The following is a 23,001-nucleotide window of genomic DNA, read 5'->3' as shown; positions in this document are numbered from 1 at the left end:
TCTACTAAAAATACAAAAAGTAACCGGGTGTGGTGGCACGCACCTGTAATCCCAGCTACTCAAGAGGCTGAGGCAGGAGAGTCACTTGAACCTGGGAGGCAGAGGTTGCAGTGAGCCCAGATTGTGCCACTGCACTCCAGCCTGGGCGACAGAGCAAGACTTTGTCTCAAAAAAATCAAAGTTAAAAAAAATAGAAAAATTAGCTGGGCACGGTGGCATGTGCCTGTAGTCCCAGTTACTCAGGTGGCTGAGGCACAAGAATTGCTTGAACCCAGGAGGCAGAGATTGCAATGAGCCAAGATCATGCCACTGCACTCCAGCCTGGGCAACAGAGGGAGACTCTGTCTCAAGAAGAAAGAGAGAGAGAGAGAAAGACAGAGAGAGAGGAGTAAAGTATAAAGTGTAAGGAGACACATAAGTGAGCACATGTGGATGGAAGCGAGGTCAGGAGGCTGTTGGGGGGCAGGACCCCAAGGGCCTTGTGAGCCTCTCTATGGAGCTCACGTCCAAGGGTGAGTGACCTCACTCACATGTGAACATCACTCTGGCCATCACGCCGAGTGGGAGCAGAGAGACTCAGACTTGGTATGAGGCTACTCTCACAGCCGAGGTGAGCAGTGAAGGTGGCTGGGACCAGGACGGAGGCAGCACAGATGGGGAGACATGGTTGGACTCTGGGTCTGTTGTGAAGCTGGAGCCACAGGACTGACTGGAAGCTGGATGCGGGAGTGGGAGAGGGGAAGTAGGATGTGGACATGTGGACAAGCAGTGTTGTCGCTGGGAGGCCGCAGTGTCCATCCTGCGGCAGGCACTGGGGAGGAGTCGAGGAGCTCAGTCTGGGACATGTGACACTGGAGATGCTTATTAGACACCAGGTGGGGAGGTCAAGTGGGTCATTGAGGGCTGAGTCTGCAGTTCTGGGGCTAAAGAGAGATGTCTGGGAACTGTCAGCACAAAAGGAGCCATGAGACTGGATGAGATCATCCGGGTCTGAGACTGAGCCACAGGCACCGTGCAGACCAGGAGGGCGTAGAAGGGCACGGAAGGACATGGAAGGACATGGAAAACTCCAAGTGGCCCAGAGGAAGCTGTGGCCAGCCCTGCCTTCCAGAGCTGGGGCAGTGTAAGAGCTGAGGCCCAAAGGGTCAGGAGTGCTAAGCTGTGGAAAGGGTGGTGGATGGACTTTCCTTCTGGAAAGGGATGACAGCGTGGACGAAGGCCAAGAGGTGGGGAATGAGGCTGGAGGATCACGGGCCATTCACACAGGCAGTGAAAGTCAGCCTGAGGATTTGGCCCAGAGGTGACGGAGCCCCTGAAGGGTGTGTGTGGAGGGCAGAGCAGAGGGGACAAAACAGGGGGACGGCTCAGGAGACTGCGGCCATGCAAGGCCTGTACCTGGTGGCCTTCAGCAGAGCAAAGGAGGTGGAGCACAGGCTGGACCTCTGCTGGAAACAGCAGGAATGACTCCAGCCTCAGGGCAGCTGGCTGGCAGGATGCAGACACGCCATGGCTCCTGTTAAGGCCAGATCTGCCTCGGGCACCAAGATGCCAAGAGGTACTAGACTTGGAGTCTATCCTGGCAGGTGATATGGCAGAGTGTCACCAGAGCCTGCCGTGGGCACTAATGTGTGGGGCAGAGAGGTTTCCAGGCAGTGAGAGGTGGCAGCTGAGCTGAGCCACCAAGGACGGGTGGGCTGGAGCTACAGAGAGGAGAGAAGGGCCCTCCAGCGGGTGGGAACAGGGTCAGCATCCACAGCAACGGTGCCATTCCAGACACTGCACATGTCAGCCTCATGACTGCAAACCAGACCAGATGGTTTGGCCATTGTCATGCCCAAGAAGCCACAGCTCAGAGAGGTCCAGTGACCTGGCCATGAAGACAGAGCTGGTAGTAGAGCTGGACTTCAGACCCAGGCAGCCCAGCCCTTTCCATGAGCTGAGTCCTCTGCCTCTGCCTCTTCCTTCCGAGCTCTGCCCATGTGTGTGGCCAGTCAGACGGTGAAGGAACTTAAACCACATAAAAAGGCCAGACAGGGCGGGGCATGGTGCCTCATACCTGTAGTCCCAGCACTTTGGGAGGCCAAGGAGGGCAGATCACCTGAGGTCAGGAGTTCAAGACCAGCCTGACCAACATGGTAAAACCCCATCTCTACAAAAAATACAAAAATTAGCCAGGCGTGGTAGTGGACACCTGTAATCCCAGCTACTCAGGAGACTGAGGCAGGAGAATTGCTCGAAACCTGGGAGGTGGAGGTTGCAGTGAGCCAAGATCACACCACTACACTCCAGCCTAGATAACAGAACAAGACTCTGTCTCAAAAAAAAAGAAAAAAAAAAAAAAGGCCAACAGAACTCCACGCTTAGGGTGCTTCTGGTTTTATTAGGGAGACAAATCACAAGAAACAATTGGATACAAAACAGTCCTAATGTGAAGCTGTGGAGGGCCTGAGTCTGGAGAGGAGGTGCCGGGAAGAGATCCTGCAGCTCTCAGATGTGAAGGGACTGGGAGGGCGTGGGCACAGCCCTCTCATTTTGCAGTTCAGGAAACGGGCCCTGGGAGGGGAAGGGACATGGCCGAGGTCATGCAGAAGCCCAGGACAGTGGGGAAGTGCAAGTCCCTGCTCCCAGGTCAACGCCCATCTGCACCCATCTCTACCTGCGGAGGCTCCAATGAGGTGGGGAGGTGGGGGGGAAGGAGGGTCAGGAACGGGGTGAGGGAGGTGAGGGCAGCCCTGTGTTCTGCTAAAGGGGAAGAGGGAGGCAGCAGCAAGGGACCCAGGATGGCCATGGGCCAGCCCCCAGGCCTGCGTGGCAGGGAAGGGCTGTCCGGGCCTCTATTGAGACCCAGCCCCGTGGGAGCATGAGTCCCTCCCTCCTCTCTCAGGGCTAGGGCAGCACAGGTGTCTCCCTACAGGAACAGGGCTTGGGACCTCCCCTTACTGAGCCTGTTACCAAGACCCACGCCCTGGAGACAGAGGAGAGCCAAAACAGCTTCCTAAGAATATGTTCCTCTAGTCACCCAAAGCAACTGGGCATCCCCTTGGTGTCAAGAAGACATGACTTCAAGTCCTTGTTCAACCCCCCAACGCACCCCATGAGAGCCTAAGTTGGTCTGTCCTCAGAGTGGGGATCAGAGCACATATGCCTCAGAGCAGCTACAAGATCAGGGCACCAACTCCTGCTCCAAGAGCTGATTGGGAATGCCTCTCTGATAGGACGACATTCGAACAGTGAAGGAACCAGTCATGTGGATGACTGCGAGGCGACTGCGCCACACAAAGGGAACTGCAGGAGCAAAGGCCCTGGGGCAGGAGCAGGCCTGGCAGTTGGTAGAGCAGCCTGAGCATGGGGAGCAAGCAAAGCAGTGAATGAGAGGTTACAGGGCCCGATCACAGCGGGGCCTCATAGGCCGTGAGGAGGCTCTGGCTTTGATTTGATTGCATGGGAGATGGGGGCCATTGGAGGTTTCCACACAGAAGAATGTTATGATCAAAGACGTCATAACAGGACAGCACCAGCTGCTGTGTTGACAAGAGACTATAAGGGCCAGGGCAAAAGCTGACTGACATAACCCCAGCAAGAGATAATGGTGGTAGCCTGAGCAACCCAGGTCAAGGTAGTAGCCATGGAAGTGATAAAAAAGTAAGGTTCTGGATATACTGTATTTTTGAGACTAGAGTCAAGTGGGTGTGGGAATTGGAAGGGAGATATTAAGAATAATTCCACCAATCATTTACTGGACATTCAGGCCATCAGCATACAGCTGCCCAGGTTGTACACTGTACAACTCCAGTGTGAGTATCGCCCTCTGAAGTTACGTACTCATAGTCAGCCCTGTGAAAGTTTGCTCTCTGCCAGGCCCTGTGAAAAGCATCAGGATGCAACGACTGGCTCCTGTGCCAGTGCCTTTCCAGTGTGGCTTTCTGTTGAATAAACTGTGCTCTCTCATGTGCCAGAACCACAGGGTATAACTTTTGGGGCTGTGAGTGTCCTTGCAGGTGCTGGAGCTGTGAATGTCCTCCCAGGGGCCAGGGGATGGGGATGGCTGTGCTGTTGGGCAACAGAACCAGGTGGCAGGATCCCAGCATCTGGTTTCCTCACCCTCGCTCTCTTGTTTACCTGCAGAAGCAATTGTAGAGTCCGCCTTGTACAAAAGTGTCCTGAAGCCCCTGAAGGAAGCCATCAACTCATGCCTGCATGAGATCCACAGCAAGGACGGTTCACTGCAGCAGCTCAAGGAGAACCAGCTAGTGATTCTGGCCACCACCACCACTGACCTAGGTGTGACCACCAGCGTGCCGGAGGTGCCCATGATGGAGAAGATCCTGCAGAAGTTCGCCGGCATGCACAAGGCCTACTCACCTGAGAAGAAGATCTCCATCCTGCTCAAGACCTGCAAACTCATCTACGACTCCATGGCCCTCGGCAACCCAGGTCAGCGGGCAGCCGGGAGGGGCCTAGGCGAGGAGCTCTCTTTTTATGGGTCCATGACCCCACCCTGACAAGGACTCCGGAGCCCTTGGAAGGCCCCAGACTTTCCAGATTCAGAGCCCCCCTGGGGAGGAACTGGGTGTAGGTGGGGTGTAACTCCTGCGCCCTCTTGGAGTTACCTGGGGCCTGGGAGGAGAGCCATGATTGGCTGCTGCCTTGGAGGCAAGCGAGGAAGCCAGCCCACAGTTAACTTTGTGTGAATTAGGAAAAGCACTGTGTTAGTTTGCTAGGGCTGCAGAAACAATACCACAAGCTGAGTGGCTTAGCCAGCAGAAATATATATTGTCTCACAGTTTTGGAGGCTGGAAGGTTCAAGATCAAGGTGTGGGCATGGCTGTGCTCCCACTAAAGATGCCAGGGAAGGTTATTTTCCTTCCGAGCTTCTGGTAGTTCCTTGGCTTGTGGCCACAGAACTCTGATCTTCACATGGCATGCTTCCTGTGTGCATGTCTGTGTCCCAATTTCCTCTTTTTGTAAGAATGCCAGTCAGACTGGATCAGGGGCCCACCCTACTCCAGTATGACTTCATCTCAGCTAGTTACAGCTGCAACAACCCTGTTTCCAAATAAGGTCAGAGTCCTAGGTGCTGAGGGTTAAGACTTCAACATACAAATTTTGAGAGGACGCAAGTCAACCCCTAACAGGTGCCTTAAACAATTAGCATTGATTTGATGCCTAAGTCCATGGGGCATGGACAACTCTCTGATCTGGGTCAGGTGTACCTGAGCTTGGGTGGGCTTATTCATGGATCTGTGATCAGAGGTGGGTCAGTTGGAGGCCAGATAGTCTGGGATGGCCTTGCCCACATGCTGGGTGGGTGGTTGGCTGTTGGCTGCTCTGGGATGGCCTTGCCCATATGCTGGGTAGTTCGTTGGCTGTTGGCTGGTCTGGGATGGACTTGCCCACATGCTGGGTGGTTGGTTGGCTGTTGGCTGGTCTGGGATGCCCTTGTTCATGTGCTGAGTGGTTGATGAGCTGTTGGCTGGTCTGGGATGGCCTTGCTCACGTGCTGAGTGGTTGATGAGCTGTTGGCTGGTCTGGGATGGCCTTGCTCACGTGCTGAGTGGTTGATGAGCTGTTGGCTGGTCTGGGATGGGGATGACTGAGCCATGAGTTTCTCATCCTCCAGCAGGTTAGCACAGGTATGTACCCATGGCAGTAGCTGGGGCCCTAGAGAACAAGCAAAGCCTGCAAGGCCCAGTGAGGCCTGGCCCTGAACTGGCACGATGTTGCTCTGACAGCTTTCATTGACTTGTTTAGGCACAAGAGACCATCCCAGACTCGAGGAGTGAGGAACATTTCCCCTCTTGATGGAAACAGTACAAAGGCATATTGTAAAGGGTGTGGATGTGGGAGAGGAATCCGTGGGACTATTTGTAATCATTTGACTGCAGTCCTCCAGGCAGACAAGAACAGGCATCACTGCACGATGGGGCACAGCTCAATGAAGAGAAAGCTGGCAGGATTCATCCCTTCAGCTGGTGCCCTTGTGCAGTGAGCAAACTGTGTACCTGGACATGGCTGCCATGGCAATAGAGTGGATGGATAGCCATCTCTGTAGACTCACAGACGTGGGTTCGAATTCCTGATCTGTCACTTACTACCTATTTAAGCTTGAATGATTTACTTAACTCTTTAGAGCCCAATTTCCTCACCTGAGGAAGCTGCTTTACAGAGACAGTAAAAGACCCTAAGACCCCTAATGGCTCGGAAGCCATACTCAGTCACTTATGAGTATTAGAAACAATGTGTGTAAAATGGTGGCCTCCACACACAGCACCTGGCAGGCTCAACAAATGTGGCTGTGTTAAGAGAGGGATTCTCTTCATCTCCCCTGGAGAAGGGCAGGCCAGTTTGGCCATAGACCAACAGAAAGCAATTGTGGGAGTGTGATTGGGGTATGGTGCCAGATCCCCTCACCCTAGAAACCTTTCCTCTCAGATCTGTACAGGCCACAATTCCGGGTTAGTCACATTTTTGTGGTAAACTGATTTGTGTCTTGCGACCGTGTGTTAGAATTGTGCTCCCCAGGCCAGGTGCGGTGGCTCACGCCTGTCATCCCAGCACTTTGGGAGGCTGAGGTGGGGGGATCACGAGGTCAGGAGTTCAAGACCAGCCTGGCCAACATGGTGAAACCCCGCCTCTACTAAAAATACAAAAATTAGCCGGGTGTGGTGGCACAGGCCTGTAATCCCAGCTACTCAGGAGGCTGAGGCAGGAGAATGGCTTGAACCCGGGAGGCAGAGGTTGCAGTGAGCCGAGATCGTGCCACAGCATTCCAGCCTGGGTGACAGAGCGAGACTCCGTCTCACACACACACACACACACACACATAGAATTGTGTTCCCCAAAAGCAGACACCACGCCAGGGTGAACTCTGTATTAAGACTTTATCCTGATATTGGAGATGTGATGGGAAGAGAGAGGGTTGTAGTAGAAGCAGGATGTAGTGAAGGGTTTGTTTTCATAGAGTGGACATTAGCCTCGGAGGGAGGTCGGGTGTCTTGTGCAGCCTGGGGCCCAGAGAACAAGCCCAGGATGTAAACTCCACAACTGAGTAACCTCCAGGAAAATCCCCAAAGAAGTAGGTGGGGGACAGTGGACAGCCTGCAGAGCCCAGCGCTCTCGGTGAGTTTGACCTGGTCAGCCCCAGAGGGCTGGGACTCAGGGAAAGAATCGAGTATGCCCTGCCAGGCAACATGAGACCGAGGGTTAAGACCCCCTCGTGGCCTGGCAAAGGGTGTCCAAGAATGAGCGGGGCCTTCTCAAGCCTTCTCGGAGAGAGGCAGTCCTGGCTGTCTCTGCAGCAGCAGGCGTTGGAGAGGGAGGCAAGCTCAGAAGCGTCCTACACAGCATGCAGGGAAGCAGCAGTCAGACTGGATCAAGGCAGAAAGGAGACAGAGCCCCGGGGACCCTTTGCTGGGAACAGCCTCGGGGAGAGCAGACAGGCTGGCCCTGGGACCCTGCGGGGATCATGGAAGAGCAAGGTCCAAGCTTCCTTGCCGGCCCTGCCGCTTCTCAGCTTGTGGCTGTGTGAAAATGACTTAGGTGCTCAGCCACAGTTTTCTCTTATGTTCAACAGGCACAGCCACAACCACCTTGCAGGCCTGTCTTGAGGCTTAGAGGAGTCTGAAGTTTGCATGTTGCCCAGCAGTTGGCACTTAGTCACAATAGCTATTGATTGGTTTCGGTGCTGAATTTCTAATTAGGGAAATCGTTGACCCTGGATTTGCTGGGCTTGGTGGTAAAGTCAGAGCCAAGGGTTTTATAGACCCTGAGACATGATCAGGGCGACAGCTTTGGGCTGGAAGGGGCAATTCCATTCTTGATGAGTCCCAGTTTATCCAGAAACCCCTAGCCTCCTGGAATTCTTTCTAAAACCCCGTGACTGAGGAGCAACATTCAAACACCATGATTTTTTTTTTTTAAACAGGGTCTCTTTCTGTTGCTCAGGCTTAAGTACAGTGGCACCACCCCCCAGGCTCAGGCAATCCTCCCACCTCAGCCTCCTGAGTAGCTGGGACTACAGGCATGCGCCACCACACCCCGCTAATTTTTGTATTTTTTGTAGAGACGGGGTTTCACCATGTTGCCCAGGCTGGTCTCAAACTCCTGAGCTCAAGCAATTTGCCTGCCTCGGCCTCCCGAAGTGCTGAGATTACAGGTGTGAGCCACCACATCCAGCCTGACTTTTTTAAATTGACAGATAAAATTATATGTATTTACTGTGTACAACATGATGCTTTCAATATCTACATTGTGGAACGACTAAATCTATCTAATTAACATAGGCATCACCTCACATAGTTATTGTCCTTGTGGTGAGAATCAAACACTGTGAGTTTTGCTAACGATGAATTTGCTTTCTAAAACCTTACCAGAGAGCAGGGACTCGAGGAAGGAATGGCTAATTTTGAGGAGGGAGGAGGAGTAAGAAAGGCAGCCGCTGGAAAGGGCATGGCTGGTGTCACATGTGGTTGAATGGAGCAGAACCAGGTGCCTGCCATTTTCCATCCTCAGCAGGCAAGAGGGAGGGAGGCCGGAATCTCTGCAGATCCAGAAGCCAGGCTCAGTCGGGGAGACTCTGAGACATGAAGGTCAGGCCAGGGTCTCCCCCAGACACCAATGGGTTTCTTCTCAAGGAACAGAAAGAATGTTTCCCTCCCACCACTGGGTGAGCACTGGACTGGGAGCACCGTGACTCCCAATTTCATCTCAGAACCGGGCAGGCCAGGGCTGCTCCATTCGGAGCCTCAGCATCTTCATCTGGGTGGAATTAGGTTCTGCTCAAATGGGTTTGGGATTTGTCAACCCCAAATCCAAAGAGCAGAGGATTTGGGATTCATCCACGGTCCTGGGTTTGAACCCCAGCTTTGGTGCTATAGCCTTGAACATTAATCTCCCTGGACTTTTGTTTGTGTACAAAATGAGGGCGAAACGCTTGTCATGTTGCAATGCAGGAGCTGGGACAGCACATGGGACAGCCTAGGTGCTCAAGGAGTTACTTCCCGAGCCTCAGTTTTCCCACTCTTTAAATGGGGCTAGGAACGCCTCTCTCTGGGCTGTTGTGGGGATCAAAGTTTATGAATGAGTGTTTAGATATTAGGATGCAGGAACAGCTGCCTCCCAGCCACGTTCCCAAAAATACAGAAGCTGAACGCAGTGGTTTTCAAGACAGATTCCACAAGGCACCCCAGGGGCCACCAAGGGGTCGAAAGACACGCTGGGCCCCAAGCCAGCTCCACCCCAGACAACCCTGCTTGTACCTGTTTTACACGTGGGGTTCTGCAGGGGATTTTGTTTCAAAAAAAGAGTTCTATTTTTTTACATTTCATTTGGAAATAATTTCAAACTTCAAAAACTCTAAGAATAGAAACAGTACATAGAAACAGGAACACCTGCAGACCCTTTGTGAATTGTTAACATCGGACCCCCTCCGCTTCATCATTTTCTTTCTCTGTCTACATACATAATGTTTTTTCTGAATTGTGTAAGGGTAAGTTACATACATCTGGGTCCTTTACCCCTAAACGCTTTCCTAGGTATTTTGTTGGTGTACGTATGTAAGATTACATAACTCTTACACAGCCACGGTAGAGTTGTCCATTGCATACATTTATGTTAATACAATGTTTTTATCTAAACTTCCAGGTTGTCACGTGACTTAATAAGGTCCTTTTTAGAATTTACCCCTCATGTTCAGGATCTGGTGAAGGGTTAGATGTTGCATGTGCTTGTCATGTGTCTTTAACCTCCTTTAATTTGGAATATCTCATATTTGTTGCTGAATGATGGCAATACAATCTGAGGAATGCGTCATTAGGGAATTTCATTGTTGTGCAAACATTTTAGAGTGTACTCACACAAACCTAGATAGCACAGCCTACTATACCCCTGGGCTATATGGTATGGCCCATTGCCCCCAGGCTACCACCCTGTACAGCATGTGACTGTGCTGAAAACTGCAGGCGGTTGTAGCTCAGTGGCAAGTATTTGTGTATCTGAACATATCTAAACATAGAAAAGGTGCAGTAAAAGTCCGGCATTATGATCTTATGGAACCACTGTCATATATGTGGTCCATCGCTGACCAAAACTTCGTTATGCATTGCGTGACTGTATTTCCACAGCCTTTCTTTGTCTTTTTTTTTTTTTGAGACGTAGTCTCGCTCTGTCGCCCAGGCTGGAGTGCAGTGGCGCTGTCTCAACTCACTGCAAGCTCCGCCTCCCGGGGTCCCACCATTCTCCTGCCTCAGCCTCCCGAGTAGCTGGGACTACAGGTGCCCACCACTACACCCAGCTAATTTTTTGTTTTATTTTTAGTAGAGACGGGGTTTCACCGTGTTAGCCAGGATGGTCTTGATCTCCTGACCTCGTGATTCGCCCGCCTCGGCCTCCCAAAGTGCTGGGATTACAAGCGTTAGCCACCATGCCCAGCCTCTTTGTCTTTAATGACATTGATGTTTTTGAGGGATACTGGTTTTTTCCACCACCCCCACATTTTCTTAATGAAAGTTCCTCATTCTGTGTTTGTCAGATGTTTCCTGATGATTAGATTGAGGTTATGCATTCTCAACCAGATCCCAACTGACTTCAATTCTGACTTTGACATTCAGTAATTTTAGAACGAGGTCCCAGGCATTCAACTCACACCTCCCTCTGGCAGGTGATCCAGGCAACTGTGTAGTCTGTGGCCTTGCTACCCGAAGTGTGATCTGCAGCCCAGCAGCTCTTCATTGAGCCCCGGGAGCTGCGAGTGACCCCACAGAGAGGCAGACTCCAGCCCGAGTCCCGCCTACCTCCACCACTGACCTACTTCCTCCACCACTGACTGCTTTAAGCAAAAAACAGCCCTCCGTGTCCACCACTCCTGACTTCCGCCCTGCCCTAGCCTTGCCTCTAGCCTTCCCAGCTCCCTCACCTCCAGGGAAGATTCCTCACCCACCTGCCTCATTGCTGTGCTTCAGGCAACAGTAGCTTGATGTGGTACCTTCATGGCCCACTTGAAAGGGGAGTAAAATAGGGTGGGCCGCTGGCAAGACCTGTTGGAACAGTGAGGAAAGGGGTAAACATGGAGACACAAGATCTAAGTTAACTGGCTATGCTATCTTCTCCAGAAAGACAGGGCCAGGATTAAACCTAGTATAGCTCCCTCTAAAGCCTGTGCTCCCATCACCATGCCAGTGGCTGGCCTAGGAATGAACCCCAAGTTTCAGAATCCTGGTCGAATGTGTTTTCTCCTATCACAAATTTAGGGTCCTGAGTTAGGCAGATTGGGGAGTTCATGGAAGCAAATGGCTTTGGATAAACTGGCCCTCCATCCTGGAATCAGGAGCAGACTGATTCTTCATGGACTTCATGAGGCTTGGTGAGAGCGGCCAGAACTTCTAGATTCATTTCTTCTATCACTTTGACAAAGAAGTCATTCCCACCTATTTGATGTCTAAGACTAGTCATTCAGAGCTGGTTCTGCTGCTGGGGAGAAACAGATTCAAGTCCAAGAAACCCTCCTTAAGATGGGAGGGGGAGAAAGAGGGTAGGGGTGCAGTTTGGGAACCTTCTAATGCGAATGCCGAGCAGGAGGCATCCCAAAGGGTACTGACGGCCTGAGGCTGCCTTTTCAGCTCCTTGAGTAGTCTGTGTAAACACCCTGATACCACCCATGTGACCTTCTGGAAACAGGGCCTGGCTCCTAACCCCAGGGGGATGGAGCACACTACTGACGACGTGGTGGGATGTGGGGGCCAACGGGGTGGTGATAGAGTCCCAGGTCCCTTGCCATCCACTTCCCTGGCAGAGACCACAAAGTCAAGAGTTCACAGCTAGTTTAGGCAAGGGCAGCCACAGAGGAATTAGATGGCAGGAGGGCTCTTGATGGGGACCCCAGGGGTATGGAATAATGGGCCTTGTGACATTGACTAGGGGTAGAGAGGACAGGCAGGGAGGTCAGGCTGTTGGTTTTTTTAAATCTATGTTTAAAAAAATTAAACTGGGTTAGGCGCGGTGCCTCACGCCTGTAATCCCAGCACTTTGGGAGGCCGAGGTGGGCGGATCATGAGGTCAGGAGTTGGAGACCAGCCTGACCAACATGGTGAAATCCCGTCTCTACTAAAAATACAAAACTTAGCCGGGCATGGTGGCATGCACCTGCAATCCCAGCTACTCAGGAGGCTGAGGCAGGAGAATCACTTGAACCCAGGAGGCAGAGGTTGCAGTGAGCCAAAATCGCACCATTGCACTCCAGCCTGGGTGACAGAACAAGACTCCATCTCAAAAAAAAAAAAAAAAATTAAACTGACTTTTGATGATCAAAGTCACTCGTGCTTATTGTTGCAAATTGATCAATAGTATGTTGGTGAATTTCTTCCTAGTCTTTTTGAAATAACTACAGATAGGTAGATAGATAATTGGTTAAGAAAACATTTGCTGCTATAAATATTTGCTGCTATTTGATTAGCTAGATAAGCCCTCTCATCTCTAACTCAATAGAAGTGTATTTCTCACTCATATAAGTCTAATACATGGAAGAGGGTTGGAGGTGGAGGGCCATGCTCCATATGGTCATTCAGGGATCCATGCATAGGAAGACTTCCTAGGTCTCCCTAGAGATTGACATCCTAGTGACAGTAAGGGGGTGGGCATCTGAAAGAGAGCTTTCCTTCTCCAAAAGGTTGTGACTCACAACCTTGCTTTTTTACCCCACAACACAAATGGAGTGCAGGTCCCCTAAGATGTCATGTTCTGAGGCTTATAGGACACAATCCCCTCCTGTCTTTCATAATAATTGTGTCTGGCATTTACTGCTCCATGCTAATTACCTTCCATCTGTCTTGTCGTGTCATCCTCACAACCACTCCAGGGGATGTGGACACTGTGATTATCCCCGTTTTACAGCTGAGGAAGCTAAGGCTCAGTGAAGTTAAGTAGCACGCTTACGGTCACACCTGATGAGCAGGTGAGTGGTTGACCTGAGACTTGAACCCGCGTCCTTTGCTGAAACCCGGGCCCCTCTGGCCTCTCCAGCCTGCCTCCCCAGGGCATCCTGAGGTAAGAGATGACCTCAGAAAGGACAGACACAAGTCATGGCTGAGTTTTGCAGTGCCTCTAACCTCATACCTTTTCAAGCCAGAGTGGGATTTCGTGTCTTCAGGCCTCAGAGCCCACAGCCTGCGTAGCTGACTGGCTTGTGGGCTGAGCTCTCTGAAGAGGAACCCAAGAAGCTGGAGTGTTTTCCTCAGGGACACAGTGTAGCTCAGAGCAGAACTGAGACTTAACCAGCATCTGTGCAAAGTGCAAGCAACCAAACAGGGTCGCTTCAAGGAGCTCCGTGGGAGAGAGGGGGCTGGGTTCTAATCTCATGACAGCCACAGACTTTACAAGTGACCTCCAGCCAACCATTTCTCTGCCGAGGCTTCAGTTCTTTCATCTGTGCAGCTGAAAGTTCAGACTAGATCAGTAGTTTTCAAACTATTTCCAGGAAACTCTCTAGGGGCCACAGACATAGCTGGGGGCCACCTTGGAACAGTGGAGGGGCGTAGTTGAAAGGAGATGAGCAGGCCAGTCCTGCTGTCCCACCCTGAGTCAACCAGAGAAGCTGAACTGTGCATAAGGTACCCATTACCAAAGGCTTCCATTGCAAACACAGATTTGAAGTCTACTGTTCTAAATGGCCTCTACTTCCTGCTGTCATATGTTTTTATCAAATAAATTCATTCATTCAACAGTTCAACAAACTTTTCTTGACAATGCAGACTTTTTTTTTTTTTTTTTTTTTGAGACGGAGTCTCACTCTGTCGCCCATGCTGGAGTGCAGTGGCACAATCTCGGCTCACTGCAACCTCCACCTCTCTGGGTTCAAGAGATTCTCCTGTCTCAGCCTCCCGAGTATCTAGGATTACAGATGTGTGCCACCAGGCTTGGATAATTTTGTGTTTTTAGTAGAGATGGGGTTTCGCCATGTTTGGCCTGGTTGGTCCCAAACTCCTGATTCTCCTGTCTCAGCCTCCCGAGTATCTGGGATTACAGGTGTGTACCACCAGGCTTGGATAATTTTGTGTTTTTAGTAGAGATGGGGTTTCTCCACGTTAATCAGGCTGGTCTCAAACTCCCAATCTCAGGTGATCCGCCCACCTCAGCCTCCCAAAGTGCTGGGATTATAGGCATGAGCCACCGCGCCCGGCCGACAATGCAGATGTTAAGAGCAAAACCCAGGAAGACCCAGCCCATGTTTTTAAGATGTTCATAATTCAAGCTAAAAACAAGCATTAAACAAGCAAGCATCTTGCAGTGTGATAACTGATATTCATTCATGCTTTTAGCAAATATGTTTATTAAATACCTACTATAGACCAGGTACCACTGAGGTTTCAGATATAAACAGTGAACAAGATAAGGTACCTGCCCGAGTAAAACTTTCATTCGAGGAGGAGAGATAGGCAATAACAAGTAAACAGAAATGCAAAATATATCCTCCAAGGTGAAACGTGCAACTGGGGTGGATAAAGCAGGGTAGGGGATCTGAGGAGGGTTGGAGGAGTTTGCTGTCCTGGGACTGGGTGGTCAGGGAAGGCCTCTCTGAGTTAACATGTGATATTGACTTTCCTATTCTGCAATGCCAGGACTGGGGAGAACCATTACAAGGGCATTGGGCCTAGCTAAGGAGGTCTTCAAGGAAGACTTCTGGGAGGAAAAAAGTGGCTTTAAGTGGGAATCTTGGTGGAAAGCTAGGGCCAGGGCAGGGCATAGTCATGAGCCTCCTGCTGCCCCAGGGTTGCAGCATCAGCCACTGGCCTTCACTAAGAGCCCAGTGAACAAATGGGGGCCCTGGGTCGGGGGTGGGGTAGGAAGTAGTTTTGATAAGATGCTCAATCCTTTCCTCTCCCTCAGGGTCTGCAAACTGTGGCCCTCCCAGCCAACTCTGTCCTACCACCTGATTTTGCAAATAAAGTTTTATTAGAACACAACCCATATCCATACTCAGCATCTAGGGCTGCTTGTGTTCTAAGGGCCGAGTTGAATAGTTAGGACAGAGACCGTGTGGCCCATGAAACTAAAAATATGTACTTTCTGGCCTTTTACAGAAAAAAGTTTGCTAGCTCCTCTTTTAGACAATGCTTCCTCGCCCTGTCACCCAGGCTGGAGTGCAGTGGCACAATCATAGCTTACTGCAGCCTCAACCTCCCGAGCTCAAGCACGTCCTCCTACCTCAGCCTCCAGAGTAGCAGGGACTACAGATGCATGCCACCACACCCAGCTGATTTTTTTTTTTTTTTTAGTAAAGACAAAGTCTCACTATGTTGCCCAGGCTGGAGTTAGGGCCTTTCTAATCCTCATTGTCTGTGTGATCCAGCTGAGCACCCCTTCAGCTCATTTTGATTTAAAGAGAGCTTTCCTTCTCCAAAAATCTCCCAGCAGATGAAATATGCATAAAACCCCAGCCAGCTTTTTGAAATGTGATCAGCTACCTACAGATGGCAAACAGATGTGACCTGGCAAAAAAGAAAGCAGAAATCACCAGGAAGTGGAGGCTGCAACCAGCAGGGCATTTGGATGCACAGCCAAATGGACGTGATCTCTGGTCCACCCAAGACAGATGTTCAGCTCACAGAAGGATTTCGCAGCTAACATCCCAGTGGCACTTCCTGAGGCCCTTATATGCTCAGGGCTGAGCCCCGAGCCTGGGGTTCCAGGCTGCTCAGGAAGGAGCGTGCAGCCCTAACTGCCAAAAGGTTGGGCTGGGACCCAGTACGTGTAAACAATGTTTGAAGCTTGTGTTGGTCCATGAGGAGCTATCATGCCTGTATGGATACTGTCTCACCAACATCAACAGCCAGAGACCCAGATTCTAGTCCCAGCTCTGCTACTGACCAGCTGTAGGGCTTTGAGCAAATTTCTCCCATCTCTGAGCCTCAATTTCCTCACAGCATGGTTGGACGTGATAAACTAAGGCCAATGGTGTGCTGGAGTCAGCTCACATCAGCTCGTGGGAACTGACTGTGTGCATCTCTTCCCAGCTCTGTGTTCTCGTTGGTAGCTTGAAGTTGAAAATTGTGGAAATATTTAGATCATGGAAATTGGCAAATGCTACAAATCAAGGTTGATTTTTTTCCTTCAGAGAGCCAGTTGTTAAGCATTTCCCAGGACACCACTGTCTAAGGCCCACAGGACATCTCAGTATCTATGACCTCAGACCTAGGGCCCCAGTTGGGCCATCCTTTGGCTGAAAGTCATTACTTCCTCAAGCAGGGTTTCTCACCTGTGGCCCTGCGGACATTTGGGGTGTCCTCTGCATCCCAGTTGCTGGCCCATTTTGCAGATATAGAAACGGAGTGTGGCCAGAAAGGCAGGTCACACAGGGCCGCATTGTCTAAAAAATTAACCAAGGACGGGCCATAAGCAGAATCCACATTCACTGGACAAAAACGACTGGAGGCCTCCATGGTTGCAGTGGTATACTGCAGGAGCCAGGACTTAGAGACGAGGCCGCCCAGGCTATGCGGGAAGATGGGAAATGGAGTCTTTATTTGGGGTGGCCTTATCCCGGCTAAAAGTCAGGAGTTCTGTTACTTTGAAAATAGAGACTGGAGCCAAGTGTGCGGTGGCTTATGCCTGTAAGCTCAGCACTTTGCGAAGCTGAGGCAAGCGGATCACTTGAGGTCAGGAGTTCGAGACCAGCCTGGCCAACATGGCAAAATCCCATCTCTACTTAAAAAAAAAAAAAAAAAAAAAAGTAGCCAGGTGAGCACCTATAATCCCAGCTAGTCAGGAGGCTGAGACGAGAGAATCGCCTGAACCTGGGAGGCGAAGGTTGCAGTGAGCCGAGATCGCACCACTGCACTCCAGTCTGGGTGACAAGAGTGAGACCCCATCTACAGAAAAGAAAAAGAAAATAGAGACTGGACAATGCAGAAGGAAGGAAAGCAACCACTAGTCTCCGGTGCTCACACCAGGCTAGAACAGACTACGCAGGCAAGGAACACGAGACCCCCCTGGTCAGCTGAATGTGACCCTGAAATCACAACCCCTGGCGAGACCATGGGCTTCAGCCTGGGAGGGTCCTAAGGGCAGGAACCACCTCTGACTCACGTCTTCTGTCTCCCTGTGTGCAGGGCCCACACCCGTACCCACTCATACTGGCGGTCCTTGACCAAGTCCTCATTTTGTGCCAGCCTCTGCCCTAAGAATTACCTGCAGGGCCAGGGTTTGTGGGAGGTGAGGGAGACACTCGCCTTAGGGGCAAAATGCAGGGGGATGCCCAAGAAACTCAACCACAAAGATAAATTTTATATATATGTGTGTGTATGTATATATACACATAATTTTTAAAACAATTCAGTGGTTTTCAGTATATTTGCAAGGTCATATGACTAAAACTACTCCAATTCCAAAACATTTTTATCACCCCAAAAAGAAACCCATTAAAAATCACTCCCTGTTCTCTTTTCTGCCCAACTCCAGGCAACCACTCATCTGCTTTCTGTCTCTGTGGATTTGCTTATTCTGGACGTTGCATACAGATGGAATCCTATCATACGTACAATATGCAGTCTTCCATGGCTGACTTCTTCCACTTAGCATAGTATCATCACGGTCTATCAGTATCACAGCGGCCAGGCACGGTGGCTCACGCCTTTAATCCGGCGCTTTGAGAGGACGAGGCCGGTGGATCATTGAGCCCAGGACTTCGAGACCAGCCTGGGCAACATGGCAAAACCCTGTCTCTAACAAAAATACAAAAAGAAAAAAAAAAAAAAATAGCCAGTCTCATAACCCGGTCTCAAAAAAATGAACAAATATCAGTATCACAGCATGTATGAGTAGCTTGTTCCTTTTCATTCCCAAAGACTTCCATGGTATGCATGCACATTTTGCCTGTGTATCCACAAGTGATGGACAAGTAGCCATCTCCACTTCTTGGCTATTATGGCCAATACTGCCATGAACATTTGTGTGCAGGTCTCTGTGTGGAAATATGTTTTCGTTTCTCTCAGGTGTATATATAACTAGGAGTGGAACTTTGGGCTCATGTGACAAGATAAGTACTATTTTAATGCAGTATTTTTTTAAAAAAAATAAAAATTAATGAAAAAGCCATGATAAACAAAATATCCACTTTTTTTTAGAGACAGAGTTTCACTTTGTTGCCCAGGCTGGAGTACAGTGGCACAATGTTGGCTCACTGCAACCTCCGCCTCCCAGGTTCAAGTGATTCTCGTGCCTCAGCCTCCGGAGTAGCTGGGATTACAGGCTTACGCTGCCATGCCTTGCTAATTTTTGTATTTTTAGTAGAGATGGCGTTTCCCCACATTGGCCAGGTTGGTCTCGAACTCCTGACCTCAGATGATCCGCCTGCCTGGGCCTCCCAGAGTCCTGGAATTAGAGACATGAGCTACCACGCCTGGCCGCCACATTTTCAATGAAGTCAGGCTGTTGTCTGTTTTATGATCCTGCGTTACTGTGCTATGGAACAGTCATTTCCAATCAGCCTGCGGTTTCCAGGCCCACATACTTTTGTGATGGCTGACAGTAGAAAGCGAACATATTGGCAACCAGATTTTAGATACAGTCGTTGTTTCTTGAGTGTAGCACGTTTGTTAACTTTTTCCACCTGGTTCAAACTATGAGAGGCTGTTTTGATAAACACATATGGGGCACACAGTTTTCTTTTTGCCTCGGGCTTTGCTACGGCTGTGACCACCTGCACCATTTCAATTAATCCTCAAACATCCTCGGGCACCTCGTTCTCCAACCTCCCCGCTGAGGTGAGAGGAAGGAAGGAGCTTGCTACAGTCCACAGCTGGTGAGTAGGAGAGCTGGGATTTGAACCCAGGTCTGGGCTTGGAGACTCGGCCTTCACACCGTGCCTCTCAGCAGTGTAGCCTGCAGTGGCCCAGGAGGGTCACTTTAGCTCTCTGAAGTATTTTATTCAGGCAGGGGGCAGCCTCATTGTTACGAGGACAGATGTGAATGTGCAGAATTCACTGTGAAATCTGACAACCTGGGCAACATGGCAAAACCCCATCTCTACAAAAAAATACATACATACAAAAATTAGCTGAGCATGGTGGTATGTGCCTGTAGTCCCAGCTACTCAGGAGGCTGAGGTGGGAAGATTGCGCGAGCTCAGGCAGTCGAGGTTGCAAGTGAACTGATATTAAGCCACCATACTCCAGCCTGGGCGACAGAGTGAAACCCTGTCTCAAAGGCCGGGCGCCGTGGCTCACACCTATAATCCCAGCACTTTAGGAGGCTTAGGCAGGTGGATCACTTGAGGTCAGGAGTTCCAGACTAGCCTGGCCAACATGGTGAAACCCTGTCTCTACTAAAAATACAAAAATTAGCTGGGTATGGCAGCGCACGCCTGTAATCCCAGCTACTTGGGAGGCTGAGGCAGGAGAATCGCTTGAACCCGGGAGGTGGAGGTTGCAGTGAGCCGAGATGGCGCCATTGCCCTCCAGCCTGGGCGACAAGAGCAAAACTCGGTCTCAAAAAAAAAAAAAAACAAGGGAAAAGAAAAGTTGCTTCCTGCCCTGGAAGTGCTTGCCATGAGCCACACCTGACACAATGGGAGGACCATCACCAGTCAAACATCCGTGTGTGTGATAGGAACTTGCCAGTCATGTCTCTCCATGTCCCCAGATGAAGCCACATGTGAAAATTTTATTTTAGAGCTAAGAGTTAGAAAAATAATTTGATTCCCCCAAGAAATAGGTATATTTTTTCTTCATGGACAGTGAGAATATAACTGATTGTGTTTCCCCTCTTTGCTTTGGCCAGCAGGAAACTCAAAGCCAAATTTGCTGCTGTAAAAGAGTAGTTGTGTAGGTTCTTGCTTATTTGTATTTTTATGTTTCCTATAGTATCATCCCTCTGGTAATTTATATTTGTCCTGATGGTTTTCAAATTTTGATTGAGATGTTGCTGTTTTATCAGGTATATTTCCTGATGGTCCCCTAAATCCTTTGTAAACGTGTCAAGTAGAAATATACTTTTTGCGAGAGCTATAAATTGCTTAGCATGTGCTTGGATGGATGATTAATCTCACCCAAAACACAAAGGTAGCAGCACTGGCATGGGTTATTCTGGGACTCACATCCAGACCTGGTAACCCCCAGCTGAGTCTGAAGACCTTTGTCTGAGCCCTGGACTCCATTTGGTTAGAGGAAGTGAGAAGGTGGGCTGGGGACCAGGCGTGGCCATTCCCACCATGCAGAACTGCTCACCCAAGCTTCATTTCTCCAGTGCACTTGCAGAGTCTGGCCAGAAGATCAGCCAAGGACCTGCAGGAAGATTCTATTCTGGTCAGAATTCTCCACCCACAGTTCCAGCCTTGGGCTCTGCATTGCCAAATAGGCAATCTTCAGAGCCAGCCGGGAGCCACACTGGGGAGACGCCTTTCAGACCCACCTTCCACCCTGCTTTCTGCCACTGTTCCTTTATAGAGCGCCCTCCATCTGCCGCGCAAGGTGTCTGTTGCTGTCAGGATGCTCTGAGATCTGTGAACATCTCCTTCAAAGGCAGTAGTGATGAGATGATACTTCCAGGGGTCTTTACATGTTAAAAGAAGGCCTTAGGAAAGGGCACTGTTTAACCCAAAAAAGGAAGAAGGCTGAATGGTGACATTTCAGGTCTCGTAGTGTCTGAGTGAGGAAGAGGTTTCTGTTTCGCAGGTGGGAGGGAGATGTATGATTAGTGGGGACAGGGAACCTTGCCAGGAGCCATAAATGCTTCTGGGTGGGTCTGCAAATAAATGTGATGTGAATTTGACTGTCAAGCAAGCGGCAAGGGGTGGTCATGGAGAGGGAGGACTAGGAAAGGGGAAGGGGTCAGGGTCTTGCTCCTCCCAGCCGAGGGCACTTTCTCAGTTCCTTCTTCCTAAACCTGGACTGTTTCTCAGGCCTCCCGAGGAGGCTGCTCCCTGGGTCCTCTCTGTCATGAAAGCAGGAGCATTCCTCTTCCAGGGATCGCCATCCACACTCAGCAAACCACTGTCCCCTACCCTGGGCAGAGAGCATCTCACAAGGAGAGCCTGGAACTCATCTCCCTCTGCCTCCTTCTTCTTCCCAGGGAAGCCCTATGGGGCGGATGACTTCCTGCCTGTGCTCATGTATGTGCTGGCCCGCAGCAACCTCACGGAGATGCTTCTCAATGTGGAGTACATGATGGAGCTCATGGACCCCGCCCTGCAGCTGGGGGAGGGTGAGTCACCACCCCCTGCCCATCAGGTGCATTGCACACCCCCAACTCAGCCATACCACGGGCACTCTAGTGGTCCAACAAGCACCTCCTGGATACCAGACTCCTGCTGAGCTCTGGACCCATGGATGCAAATGTGAATCCTACACAGGTCCTGTCCTGCGGGAGCTCACAGATTAGGGGGAGAGATGAGCCAGTGAAGAGACTGTGCCACCTCCACGTAACAAGTGCTGGAATAGTTGGAATCCCAGAAGTCATAGGAGCATGTTACCCAGACTGTGCAGTCAGGGGAGGCTTCCTGGAGGAGGTGACATCTGAGCTGAGCAATGAAAGAAAAATACAGGCAGCTGATTTAAAAAAGGGGGAAAGGCAGTCTTTGTAGCAGGAACAGCAGGAGATAGTAGTGTAAAAGAAGTGGCTGAAGTGGCAGGCAGTGCTCACAGTAAGAGTCTGAGAGACAGTGACAATCGGTTCTTAGACAGGGGTGACCCCCAGGGACTCTCGGCCCCTTGCTCATAAGCCCTGGGTCAGGACCTCCGTCAGCGGGAAGTTAATGATATGAGTAAGAAGCCCTGCACTCCCCAATAGGATGAAGGCAGAGATGTGGTTTGGTCCACCCTATGCTCAGTTTCCCTTCCCCTTTCCCCCTGCCCATCACATCCTTCCACCCACTTAGCCTCAGCCACCCATCCACCAAGAATTTCCTGAGGGGCAGCCAGTCCAGATATCAGCTCTGACGGAGCCCTGACTTCCCCTCTGAGACATCAGCCTCAAAGGAGGGAACCATCCTCCCAGGCCCTGAGGGTCCCCCTTGGGCTTTGTGGTTCTTGAGATGAGCAGACACTCTTTGCATCTGTTTGCATTTTTTTTTGCATGTTCCAGTCTCTGGGGTGATAGTTTGATGAGATAGTTCTGTGAGTTGTTGACAGCTCAGGGGAGCATGTTAAAGCCATGACGTTCACTGTCATATATAACTTTGGCTTGTGGCACTGGGACCTCTATATCTACTTTTTTTTTTCTCTGTGGTTAAAAATGTCCTGTAATGGGAACAAGTTATCTTCCAGGAGGTCCAGGAATTCAAGAGAAGCCAAGGTTTCTTCAGCAATGGTTATCTGCTGCCCAGTGTAGCCATCTATCCATCCATCCATTCATCTGTCCATCCATATGGTCATCCATCCACCCATTCACCTACCCATCCATCCATGCATCCACTCATCCACCCAACCACCCACCCATCTACTGACTCACCCACCTCTCCATCTATCCATCTATCCATCCATCCACCCATCCATCATCCCATCATCTATCCATGCATCCATCTACTCATCGAACCACCTACCCATCCACATATTCACCCACCCACCCATCCACATATTCACTCACCCATCCACATATTCATCCACCCATCCACATACCATCTACCCATCCACCCATCCATCCATCCACCCACCCATCCGTCATCCATCCATCCATTAACCTATCCATCCATCTATCCATCCATCCATCCATCTGTGCACTCATCCACATATTCACCCAGCCATCTACATATCCATCTGCCCATCCACCCATCCATCCATCCACCCACCCATCCATCATCCATCCATCCATTCACCCGTCCACCTACCCACCTATCCAACCATCCATCCATCTATACACTCATCTACCCATCCATGTATTCACCCAGTCATCCACATAACCGTCTACCCATCCATCCATCCATCCATCCATCCACCCACCCATTCATGCACCCATCCATCCATGCATCCACTCACCTACCTAACCACCCACCCATCCACCCATCCATCCATCCATCCA

General features: G+C 50.4%; 1 protein-coding gene across 1 annotated transcript in view; it reads left to right on the top strand.

Moving 5' to 3' along the window:
* The window catches only part of RIN3 (Ras and Rab interactor 3), a 169,284-nt gene that overhangs the window by 127,917 nt on the left and 18,366 nt on the right, over positions 1-23,001 (top strand). The window contains exons 15-16 of the mRNA XM_011991813.1: positions 4,126-4,434; positions 21,058-21,189. Of these exons, the coding sequence (XP_011847203.1) occupies positions 4,126-4,434; positions 21,058-21,189 (441 nt within the window). The remainder of the gene's footprint in view (positions 1-4,125; positions 4,435-21,057; positions 21,190-23,001) is intronic.

This window comes from Mandrillus leucophaeus, unplaced genomic scaffold, assembly GCF_000951045.1.
Source record: "Mandrillus leucophaeus isolate KB7577 unplaced genomic scaffold, Mleu.le_1.0 Scaffold4, whole genome shotgun sequence".
In the NCBI taxonomy this organism is placed as follows: domain Eukaryota; kingdom Metazoa; phylum Chordata; class Mammalia; order Primates; family Cercopithecidae; genus Mandrillus; species Mandrillus leucophaeus.
Note: the sequence above shows the minus strand (reverse complement) of the source record. Positions and strands in the feature narration are given on the sequence as shown.